This window comes from Hyperolius riggenbachi, chromosome 5 (genome assembly GCF_040937935.1).
Source record: "Hyperolius riggenbachi isolate aHypRig1 chromosome 5, aHypRig1.pri, whole genome shotgun sequence".
Classification (NCBI taxonomy): domain Eukaryota; kingdom Metazoa; phylum Chordata; class Amphibia; order Anura; family Hyperoliidae; genus Hyperolius; species Hyperolius riggenbachi.
This window is the reverse complement of record NC_090650.1, coordinates 118,346,614-118,358,665: the sequence shown is the minus strand read 5'-3', so window position 1 is coordinate 118,358,665 and position 12,052 is coordinate 118,346,614. Positions and strand designations below refer to the sequence as shown.

At 45.2% G+C, this 12,052-nt stretch overlaps 1 protein-coding gene across 14 annotated transcripts in view; it reads left to right on the top strand.

The window, feature by feature from the left end:
- SLC4A7 (solute carrier family 4 member 7) overlaps positions 1-12,052 on the top strand; it is a 242,784-nt gene that overhangs the window by 211,340 nt on the left and 19,392 nt on the right. For all 14 annotated transcript variants that reach the window (XM_068236202.1, XM_068236201.1, XM_068236199.1 and 11 more), the window contains 3 exons: positions 5,216-5,467; positions 6,322-6,390; positions 11,236-11,409. In XM_068236202.1, coding sequence (XP_068092303.1) covers positions 5,216-5,467; positions 6,322-6,390; positions 11,236-11,409 — 495 coding nt within the window. The remainder of the gene's footprint in view (positions 1-5,215; positions 5,468-6,321; positions 6,391-11,235; positions 11,410-12,052) is intronic.

Sequence of the window (12,052 nt, the reverse complement as noted above, 5' to 3'; positions counted from 1 at the left end):
AACTATAATCTAATGATAATGATATTATTCTCATGCATCATGCCAACAAATAATTAGATAAGTGCAAAAAAAAAGGGAGAATTGGCTCTTGGGTGCATGAGAAAATACAAAAAATACTTTATTAATATACAAAATCCCATGAGATAATCCACCAAGACATATAAATATGAATACAAAAAAAGAAAATCCCTCTAAAACCAAATGCTCATACTCCCCAGGCAGCAGTGAATGAGAGGATTGAGGCTGCAGTCCTCATACTCTAAAACAAGAGTCTTACTTTGGAGACAATAGATCGTATGTTCTTCAATGTAGTTCACTGTAATGTGTCTGGATTGGTTGCAAAATAAGCCAATGTAATTATAGGCACTAGATAGTTCCAGAGGCTGTATTATCAACAGGTGCCAGGCATGAACAGAAAGACATAGATGCTTGTTAGTGCAGAAAGTATGATGATATGTTGTAAGCACGTTTAACACAGATAACAGCACGGAAAGCCAAGCTCAACGCTTCAAGGAGCGGATGATGTAAACCTGTATATTGGCTGTACAGGCTGTAGCAAATCCCAAGAATGGTAAGTGAAGCTGAAGCCAGACAGTGGATTGCAGCACAGCAACAGTTCATATAAGCCAGCCAAATGATTGATAGCAAGCAGACAGAAGTCCTTGCATGAATCTCTAGATGTCCCCCAATCGCAGGGAAAGTAATGATAGGCTGATGTGAATAAGCATGAAGTGGCTAATAATCACAGTCCGGTTGAGCACATGCCCTAGTGTGGGCTATGGTTACCGATCCAGTAAGCGTGTGGATCGGTAACTATAGCCCACACTAGGGCATGTGCTCAACCGGACTGTGCTGTTATCTGTGTTAAACGTTCTTACAACATATCATCATACTTTCTGCACTAACCAGCATCTATGTGGCTTTAACTTCCGTCTTTCTGTTCATGCCTGGCACCTGTTGATAACAATACAACCTCTGGAACTATCCAGTGCCTATAATTACATTGGCTTATTTTGCAACCGATCCAGACAAATTACAGTGAACTAAATTGAAGATCATACGATCTATTGTCTCCAGAGCAAGACTCTAGAAGCTCCTCTGAGCACTAAACACAATGACATGCTGCTCGTGCACGGATAGGCTGAGAGAAGGATGACAGAAGCCGGAGCATGGGCAGACCACATGATCCAACTTCCTCTTCCGGGGTCACAGCGTAACTTTGCTGAGAGTCGCCGGGCCCATTGCAATTTACACCGGCCGGACCGGGGGGGGGGTTAGAAAGCTGTACATCACGGGTGGTAAGTTAGGGGTATTACCAAGTATTCGTGGGTATCCTGAAGGAGTACGGGAGGAATTGGTGCAGGAGACTCTTACTTTCCAGAATAGAGTAATAAACCTTCCTCTTTTCTGTACCCTTGGTTTCCCCTTCTATGTCCTTAAAGTGAAACCGAGATGCAAAACTAACTATAACCAGTAACTTGTCTATATATACTTGTCTATATATCTTATCTAAAGTTGAGATAGTTTACTCAGCAAATCTAGCTGCAAACCGCTTCAACAGTTTATGATTTTTTATTCCTGTGATACAATGAGGGCAGCCATGTTCTGTTTGTCACACTACACACAGGCAAGCTGATCTGTATCTCTCACTCCCCTCTCCTCCTCCCTCCTCCCCTCTGCCTCTGAAATCTCTGGCTAGTAACCTCATCCTCCTGCCCAGACTGAGCTCCCATAAGCCCTTGCTACTAAGGCTGAGAGTACCAAGTCTCTCTGGAGAAGCTGTGGGCGAGACTTGTTTAGTTTATAGGGAATTAGAGTATTAAAACAAAACCAAAAGAATTTGGCTTGAGGACTGTCCTATAAACTATATGAAAGGAACACAATTATGCAATTAGTAAAAGTTTATCACGGATCCACTTTAAGTCCTTCTGTCACATTCTAAATGGCTGTTTGTTATCTTACCGACAGCTCCAGGCTGAAGATAAAATAACAAACATCTTACTTGTTTTACCGCATGTTATCCTTTGTTAATTTATATGCATGAGGTATTTACCTCGCAAGTTTTATACTTTACCTCACTAATCACTAATTTTAGTTTTCAATATGGCAACAGCTTTTGCCAATTGACATTTGGTAAAATCGGTTATTTCTGCCTTACCTCATGCGGTAATGCTTTTGTGAATTGGACCCTAAATGCATAAAATTGGCTACACCTGGAGAAGTTTGAGTTCCATGTAAGCAGATAACTGACTAACAATGAATTCAGATTTGTTATATACGTATAATATTGGGCAACACAGTGGTATAGTGGTTAGCGTTCTTGCCTTGCAGCACTTGCCTTGCAGCGCTGGGTCCCTGGTTCGAATCCCAGCCAGGCCAACATCTGCAAGGAGTTTGTATATTCTCCCTGTGTCTGTGTGGGTTTCCTCCGGGTACTCTGGTTTCCTCCCACATCCCAAAAACATACAGATAAGTTAATTGGCTTCCCCCCAAATTGGCCTTAGACTACGATACATGCACTACACAATACATACATAGACATAGGACTATGGTAGGGATTAGATTGTGAGCTCCTCTGAGGGACAGTTAGTGACAAGACAGTATATTCTGTACAGCGCTGCGTAATATGTCGGTGCTATATAAATACTTAGAATAATAATAATATAGCAAATCAGTGCATCATTATTTATTTTGCTTTTTGATAGAAAGTATAGATGCTTTGCCTAGCAGACACCTGAAAGAGAGTGTAAACAGCCCAACTTCTGCTGACAGGGCTTCCTCTTCTGCTCAAGAAACCCTCACTCGACCCCTCGCTACCCTCCAACTACCGTCCTATCTCCCTCCTCCCCTTTGCCTCAAAACTCCTTGAGCGTCTGGTTCACAAACGCCTGACCCAGTACCTCAATGCCAACTCACTGCTAGACCCACTCCAATCTGGATTTCGGCCTGCCCACTCAACCGAAACTGCTCTCACCAAAGTGGTCAACGACCTTGCCTTAGCTAAAGCTGAAGGTAAATACTCCATTCTCCTCCTCCTTGACCTGTCAGCAGCTTTTGACACAGTAGATCATCCCCTACTCCTCCAGACCCTCCAGTCCTTGGGCATTCACGATCTCGCCCTGTCCTGGCTTTCATCCTACCTCTCCAACCGCTCCTTCACGACCGCCTTCAATGAGTCCTCCTACACCCCCAACCACCTCTCGGTGGGAGTCCCCCAAGGTTCGGTCCTTGGCCCCCTACTGTTCACCCTATACACATCCTCCATTGGCAAGGTTATCTCCTCCATGGGTTTTAACTATCATCTGTATGCAGATGACACCCAGATCTACCTCCACACCCCTGACATATCCACCACTACCATAGACAAGGTCTCCTCCTGCCTATCAGCCATCTCCTCCTGGATGTCCGCTAGGTTCCTGAAACTAAATCTAGACAAAACAGAATTTATGATCTTCCCACCCCGGCCATCCACGAACCTCCCAGATGTGCATGTCACTGTTAACCACACTACCATTCGCCCTACCTCTCAAGCCCGCTGTCTGGGTGTCACCCTGGACTCCGCACTCTCCTTCACTTCCCACATCCAAAACCTCACAAAGTCCTGCAACTTCCACCTTCATAACATCTGTAAGATTCGCCCTTTCCTGACCTCTGCCACCACCAAACTCCTCATCCATGCCCTCATAATTTCCCGCCTTGACTACTGCAATGCCCTGCTGTTTGGTCTCCCTATGACCCGAACAGCCCCACTGCAGTCCATCATGAATGCGGCAGCCAGAATTATCCACTGCTCCCATCGCTCCACCACGGCAGATCCCCCTCCTAGAATCCCTCCACTGGCTTCCTATCCAGTCCAGAATCAGATTCAAGATACTGTGTCTGACCTACAAATCTGTCCACAAAACCTGTCCATCCTACATTTTCGATCTTACTCAGAGGTACACACTTAGCCGCTCACTCCGCCCTTCCAATGAACTTCGCCTAACCGCCCCCCGCATCTCCCAGTCCCATGCACGCCTCCAGGACTTCGTAAGAGCTGTTCAAATCACTATGGAACTCCCTTCCTCCACCCATTAGGGCAGCCCCCTCCTTCAACATCTTCAAGAAAGCCCTCAAAACTCCCCTTTTCACTCTGGCCTACTACCCCTCACAAGTGCTCTAAACCTACAGCTGAACTCTGGTCCCCTACCATTCGTGTCCTTACCTCTCCCTCTAGATTGTAAGCCTTTGGGTAGGGTCCTCCTCCTTTTGTGTCCTACCTGATCTTGCACCTCCATTACTGTGCACCCATGCTATGCATCTGAGTGAACCTAACTTGCCTAATCTCTATGCTCCATCCAGTGACTGACTAAGCATTACCTGGTACTCATACTATGGTGTGTGATCTGTTTTTCTTGTATCCTGTATTGTCATATTGCTGTATGTCACCCCTAAATATTGTCTGTAACCTAAATTAATGTTCAGCGCTGCGTAATATGTTGGCGCTTTATAAATACAATAAATAAATAATAAATAAATAAGTCGCCAGATTTATGGAGCCGCCAGCAGAACCACGGAGGGGACCCATAGGACACCGAAGGTCCTCGTGGGTTATGGGGGGGTGGAGAAAGCCCCAGCTAAGTCCAGATTTCCTTATTTTGCCACTGCTCTGGATCCCTTTAACACAGACATATGATTGGTTAATGATTTAACAAGGAGTCGCACAAGTACCTTCTCAAAGAGGACGCTGGCAGATTTCTCATACACATCCACCCCCCTCCCTTTTCAATAGAGCAGACACTGATCAGCAGTGGGGGCGTAGTGGTTCGAATCCCAGCCAGGGCAGTATCTGCATGGAGTTTGTATGTTCTCCCCAGGCACTCAGGGATCCTCCCACATCCCAAAAACTTACAGATAAGTTACTTGGCTTCCTCCTAAATTGGCCATACACTACAGGCTACATACATAGACATATGGCTGTGGTAGGAATTAGATTGTGGACTTCTCTGAGAAACAGGTGATAAGACAATATACTCTGTACAGCGCTGTGGAAGGTGTCAGCTCTATGTAAATACTTAACAATAATATCTAATTTTGCACATGAAAAGTCCAGCAGTGAAATGATCATGTCTGGTATTGTAAATGTGTATGGAGCTCAGCTCAGAGAAGCCTATAACAGTTGATGTTGGAATGAACAGTAATACTCTAATGATGTGGTATTTGCTTTGTTTTGCAGAAAGGGGGTGGCTACCATCTTGACTTATTCATGGTTGCCATCATGCTGGGAGTCTGCTCCCTCATGGGACTGCCGTGGTTTGTTGCTGCAACTGTTCTGTCCATCAGCCATGTTAACAGCTTGAAAGTGGAATCCGAGTGCTCGGCTCCAGGAGAGCAGCCAAAATTCCTGGGCATCCGAGAGCAGAGAGTGACGGGACTCCTGATCTTTGTTCTGATGGGGCTCTCTGTATTTATGACCTCTGTTTTAAAGGTAAGATGGTATGTGCTGATCTATTCATTGTGGAATTTAGGCATCTGAATGCTTTGGGTGTCTTTCTGTCACTAGAGATACCCATGATGCAATGGCTGTTGCCACATGGTGCGTTTGCAAGGGTAAAAAGAACAGGTTATTTAAAGTGCTTGTGACTTTTCAACGCAATACATACTAGTCTTTATTTTAAATAATTTAACTGACACTGGTAAAACCTAATATGTAAAGGTAAAGCACATAAAGCCCAACTTTAGTTTTTTCCAGTTTTACTTGGAATGAGTCTTCTGCATTTAAATATCTGGCGTTAAATATTTTGTCACATAACCTAATGCGGACCCCCTGAAGAAGTTGGCGCTCTTTCAGACTGGCAGCTGACAGGCTGTGAATTCACCCCATTCAGCTGTCCTCCTGCACCGGCCAGATTAACAATCAGATGGATCTCTCTCTGATCCAATCTGATCAGAGAGGAATAGTTTGCTGGGCCACACACAGCATACAATACACATACTTTAGGGGGAGGGGGGGGGACCAGCGGGAGGTCCAGCGGTCATCAGGAAATCCAGTGCGGTTACTGCCGAACACCTGATTGAGCTCTTGTGACCAAGATTTACCAGCATGAATGATCAATCCTGTTGACTGATTTGGAAACCTCTTGATTGATTTGGAAACCAATTGGGACAATTGATTGGTTGGCCATGTTGCGGTATTATCTGCCAGATATGAATGCTGAAAATGAAGTAATGTATGAGTACCCTTAGGGGCCATGCTTTAATAGAGGCAGTGCAATACCGTAAAATGTATATAAACACTGCATGTGGTCCAAAACTGCTAAAACTATGCGCATCTCATTTCAGTTTATTCCAATGCCGGTTCTTTATGGAGTGTTTCTATACATGGGAGCGTCTTCATTAAAGGGTATTCAGGTAAGCTCTTTTTGGGGTTTTGTTTTGTTTGTATGTTTTATTTTGTTTTTTAAAGAGAAAATACACCTGCTTTCTTTTCTTTTTTTTCTTAATTTAAAGTACACATATTATTATTATTTATTTATTTATAAAGCGCCAACATATTCCGTGGCGCTGTACAATGTAAGAAAACAAACAAGGGATACATAATGATACAGACAATGATATACATCAAATATGAACACTGATACAAGATACAGCATTGCTGATTACAATTTGATTTAACATGATGACTAAAATGTATAAATGTCTAACAGTGTGCAAGCAATTAAATTAATAACAGTCCATGACACAAAAGGGTGAGAGCCCTGCCCTTGCGAGCTTACAATCTCAAGGAATGGGGTGGAAACAAGAGGTGGGGATGTATACAGTATATGTACAGGCAGTGCGCAATTAGGTTATTTAGTGGGTGCATGGCCTAAGCTAGAGAATATGCTTGTCGGAAAAGGTGGGTTTTGAGGGAGCGTTTAAAGATTTCAAAGGTGGGAGAGTGGCGGATGTGTTGTGGAAGGGCATTCCAGAGGAGGGGTGAGGCACGTGAGAAGTCTTGTACACGTGAATGTGAGGAGGTAATTGTAGAAGAGGCTAGAAGAAGCTTGTGTGCAGATCTGAGATTGTGGTTGGGTTGGTATCTGGAGACTAGTGAGGAGATGTACAGGGGAGAGAGATTGTGGAGAGCTTTGTAGGTTAGGGTTAAGAGTTTGAACTGAATCCTCTCATTAATTGGTAGCCAGTGAAGAGCTTGACAGAGAGGGTCAGCAGAGGAAGAGCGAGAGGAGAGATGAATGAGTCGAGCAGCAGAGTTCAGTACAGAATTGAGCGGTGTTAGTCGGTTAGTTGGAAGTCCACCAAGCAATATATTGCAATAGTCCAATCGAGATATAATAAGAGCATGTGCTAACATTTTGGTTGTGTCATGGGAGAGAAAAGGTCGGATACGTGCTATGTTTTTCAGTTGGAAATGGCAGGAGCTGGTTAGTGAGTTAATGTGAGGAGTAAATGAGAGAGAAGAATCAAATATTACCCCCAAGCACCATGCTTTGGGAACTGATGTTATAGACGTGTTGTTAACATTTATTGTAATATCAGGCAAAGGGGTGGACAGGGATGGTGGAAAGACTATTAGTTCAGTTTTATTCATATTAAGTTTTAAGAAGCGAGAGGACATGAAAGAGGAAATAGCGGACAGGCAGTCGGGAACCCGTGTGAGGAGGGAGTTGAGGTCTGGGGCCGAGAGGTACAGTTGTGTATCGTCTGCATATAGGTGGTATTGGAAACCAAATGAGCTGATTAAGTTACCAAGACCGTGCATGTAGATGGAGAAGAGGAGGGGACCGAGGACAGAGCCTTGAGGTACCCCTACAGACAGAGGATGTGAAGAGGAGGCCTGATCTGAGTAAGAAACAGTGAAAGACCTTCCAGAGAGGTAGGAAGATATCCAGGAGGGAGAGAGGTCCTTTATTCCTATAGATGAAAGGATCTGTAGGAGTAGAGTGTGGTCGACAGTGTCGAATGCTGATGACAGATCTAGAAGGATGAGTATGGAATAATAGCCTTTGCATTTAGCTGTGAGGAGATCATTAGCTACTTTGGTGAGGGCTGTTTCTGTGGAGTGGTTTGACCGGAAGCCAGATTGGAACTGATCAAGCAAGGAATTTGCAGATAAATACTGACTTAGTTCAGCATGAATGTGGCGTTCAAGTAATTTAGATGCAAATGGAAGAAGTGACACTGGGCGGTAGTTAGCAAGTTCGGTGGGGTCTAGAGATGTTTTTTTAAGTAGTGGTGTTACAACTGCCCTCTTGAGTGAGGATGGAAAAATTCCGGTGGAGAGGGATAGGTTAAACAGCGATGTTAGGGCAGGGATGAGGGATGTGGATAGCTGTGGAATGAGATGTGATGGGATATAGAGTGACCAGAGTTTTGTGGGTCCAACCTGGGAGGGGGGGGGGGGGGGCGTCGCGCAGCGCGCCGCGGCGAAAAGCGGGGAGGACTGAGGAGCGGGCAGCGACGAAGACTGGGGGAGAGGGTTGCCGCTGTGAAAATGGGCGTGGCCATGACGTATGGGCGGAGCTAACATAATGATGCAACAGCGAGGCATAAGAAAGCAGTGTTTACGCCATGATGTGGACAAACGAGACTTTGCATCATGGGTGTGCAGAAACTGTGTGATGCTAATAGTATACCGTAACCACAAAGCAGCAAACATAGCCATCTATGACCATTAAATAATAAATGCAGTAACAGTTACCCCGGACACCAGAAAATAAACGCAGTAGGCAACATGGCAGCACAAAATAACCGCATTGCGGGCAACATGTCAGTATAAAATAAATGCAATGCGGGCAAACATGTCAGTACAAAATAAACGCAATGCGGGCAAACATGTCAGTACAAAATAAATGCAATGCGGGCAAACATGTCAGTACAAAATAAACCCAATGCGGGCAACATGTCAGTACAAAATAAATGCAAAACATTTCACCAGAAAATAAACGCAAGGCGGGCAAACATTTCACCAGACAATAAACGCAATGCGGGCAACATGTCAGTACAAAATAAACGCAATGCGGGTAAACATTTCACCAGAAAAGAAACACAATGCGGGCAAGCATTTCACCAGAAAAGAAACGCACTGCGGGCAAACCTTTCACCAGAAAAGAAACGCAATGCGGGCAAACATTTCACCAGAAAAGAAACACACTGCGGGCAAACCTTTCACCAGAAAAGAAACGCACTGCGGGCAAACATTTCACCAGAAAAGAAACGTAATCTGGGCAAACCTTTCACCAGACAAGAAACGCAATGCGGGCAAACATTTCACCAGAAAAGAAACGCAATGCGGGCAAACATTTCACCAGACAAGAAACGCAATGCGGGCAAAGTTCACCTGGAAAAAAAGTATTTACTCACCTGGCAGAAGTCTCCGGCCTCTGGCGCGCTCCTCCCGGGACCACCTTCCCCCTACATATCTCCCGCGCTGACAGGGCTACGGCAAGATGGCGCCCGAAGCCCTGTACTGGAGACACAAATAGTCTCCACTACAGGGCTTCGGCAGCCATCTTGCCGTAGCCCTGCTCGCCTGCCGGTGTCGGAACAGACACCGGAAGAGGAGGCTGGAGCGAGGCTGCGGGCAATGAACTGGCACAGCGTCTATAGACGCCGCTGCCAGTTCATGAAGAGAGAGTGGCCAGAGTCCCGAGGCCGGGACGTCCCGCTATTGAAAGCGGGACGTTTCCCGGGACCTCATTAAGCCTGGGACAGCGGACCCCGAACCCGGGACGCGTCCCGGGCGATCTGGGACGTCTGGTCACTCTATGGGATAGGATCCAACGAACATGTGGTTAGATGGGATTTGGAGATAAGGGAAGAGAGCGAATTTTCGGAGAGTGGAGAGAAACTGGAAAGAGAGCAGTCAACAAGAGGAGTGGAGGTGGAGTTTGATGTCTACGTGGAAAACGCACTACGGATTTTTGCAATTTTATCTGTAAAGTATGTTGCAAATTCTTCAGCTGATAAGCATGAAGGAGGAGGAGGGGGTGGAAGGAGAAGGGAGTTGAAAGTACTGAACAGGCGCTTTGGATTGTGCAAGTGGGAGGATATGAGGGAGGAGAAGTATGATTGTTTTGCAGAAGAGAGAGTGGTTTTAAACTTGTTCAACTCTTTTTTTGTAAGTAATGAAATCCTCATTAGTATTAGTTTTTCTCCAACGGCGTTCAGCTACCCTAGAGCACCCCTTTAGCTGTTTAGTAGCTTTGGTCAGCCAGGGTTGGCGACTGACACGGTGTGGGCGGACATTGGTGAGGGGTGCGATTGCATCCATGACTTGCGTGATTGAGCAGTGATAGTGTGCAGCTGCTGAGTCAGGATCAGTGAATGGTTGTGTGAGGAGAGGTGCCAAGGCATCAGAGACAGATTGCATGTCTATGTTTCGGTAGTTCCTGCGTTTATATGAGCGTGCTTGAGGCAGGGTGGTAGGAAGAGAGGAGGAGAGAGAGAAGTTTAGTAAGTTATGATCAGAGAGCGGGAGAGGAGTATTAGTGAAATCAGTGATAGACCAGAGACGAGTGAATATGAGGTCAAGTGTATGACCATTAGAGTGAGTTGGAGCAGTGGACCACTGAGACAGGCCGTAGGAGGAAGTAAGTGACAGAAGTTTAGTGGCGGCAGAATTGTTGGTGTCAACATGAATGTTAAAGTCGCCCATAATGAGGAGCCATGCAGAGAAGTGATCTAGGAAGAAGGAAGCAGGGCCAGGAGGGCGGTAGATTATTGCGATCTGGAGGTTAGAGGGAGAGTATAGACATAAAGGAAATAGTTTATATATTCCAAAATCTATACAGCTCCAATACCTTGTGCCCCCATAATGGTAATCCTGTGACTTGTGGTCCATTCCAGACGAGTGTGTACAGCTGCACAGGCAGTGCTTTATTGTAGAGGCTTACAACAGCCAGCTGTGGGAGGTTGCCTATGTGGGTGTTTTTGTGTGGGTGAGTTTAGGATAGATGAAGAAAACCTTTCACAAGGGGAATATGTACATGGAATTGGATGAAATAATAAGAAGAGGTCTTCCGACCTGCTCATTTTAAACCTATATAAGAAACAGAAAGCATGAAATATAATATGTGTACTGTAGATTTAGGACAATACATGCAGGATCTAATGCAAACCATTATAAGTTGCTGCATTTTAGCCTGGCTAAACTGAGAGCTGTAGTGTCCTATTTTTATGCTTCAAAATTATAAGTAATACATGGAGAACATTACTTATGCTGTCGCTAAACTTTCTGTTACTGGGTTTCTGTAGTTTTTCGATCGGATCAAGCTCTTTGGAATGCCAGCCAAGCATCAGCCGGACCTCATCTACCTGCGCTATGTACCCCTCTGGAAAGTACATGTCTTCACCGTCATCCAGCTAACTTGCCTTGTTCTCTTGTGGGTCATCAAAGCCTCGGCCGCTGCCGTTGTGTTTCCCATGATGGTAAGGCACAGTTTACATTGCTAATCATAGCACAAGCTATATACTACAAGCCACCACTTTTATTTCCATTATGCTTTTAAGACTAATGCTGTACATTCTTGTATACTATTGGTATTGTTTGTCTCCAAGTGCTTACAAGGACGGGCGGCTCTGTATTGTACAAGCTGAGTGCGCTTGCGCATGCACAGTATGGAGCCACCCATCTTCAGAAGCACTTGGGGACACTAGTGCTTCCGAAGTAGCCTGAGGTGGAAAATTGAATGGAGTGATGGTGCTGGAACAATCGGATCCAGAGCCTTCCCTGTCTATAGGCAAGTATCTAACTTTTTAGGGGCTTTACACTCACTTTTAATAATTTTATAATGTTAGTGCTTTAAGCCTTGCATATAGCTACTTATCGGCGCAGGAGACTTGAGCGCAGTCGGCGCCACCGTAGGCCATAATAGGAATTACGGCTACAGCAGCGCACAGGGAGTATCTTCGGCTCCGTCAGAAGATGGAGCTGAAGTTACATTTAAAACACAATAATGATTTAATTCCCCACCATCCATGGCGGCCTGGAGGGGCAATAGTATTTAACATGGCCAGGAACTTGTGCAACAGCAGGATCAGCCATATATACCGACTGTATCCTGCGCCCAAG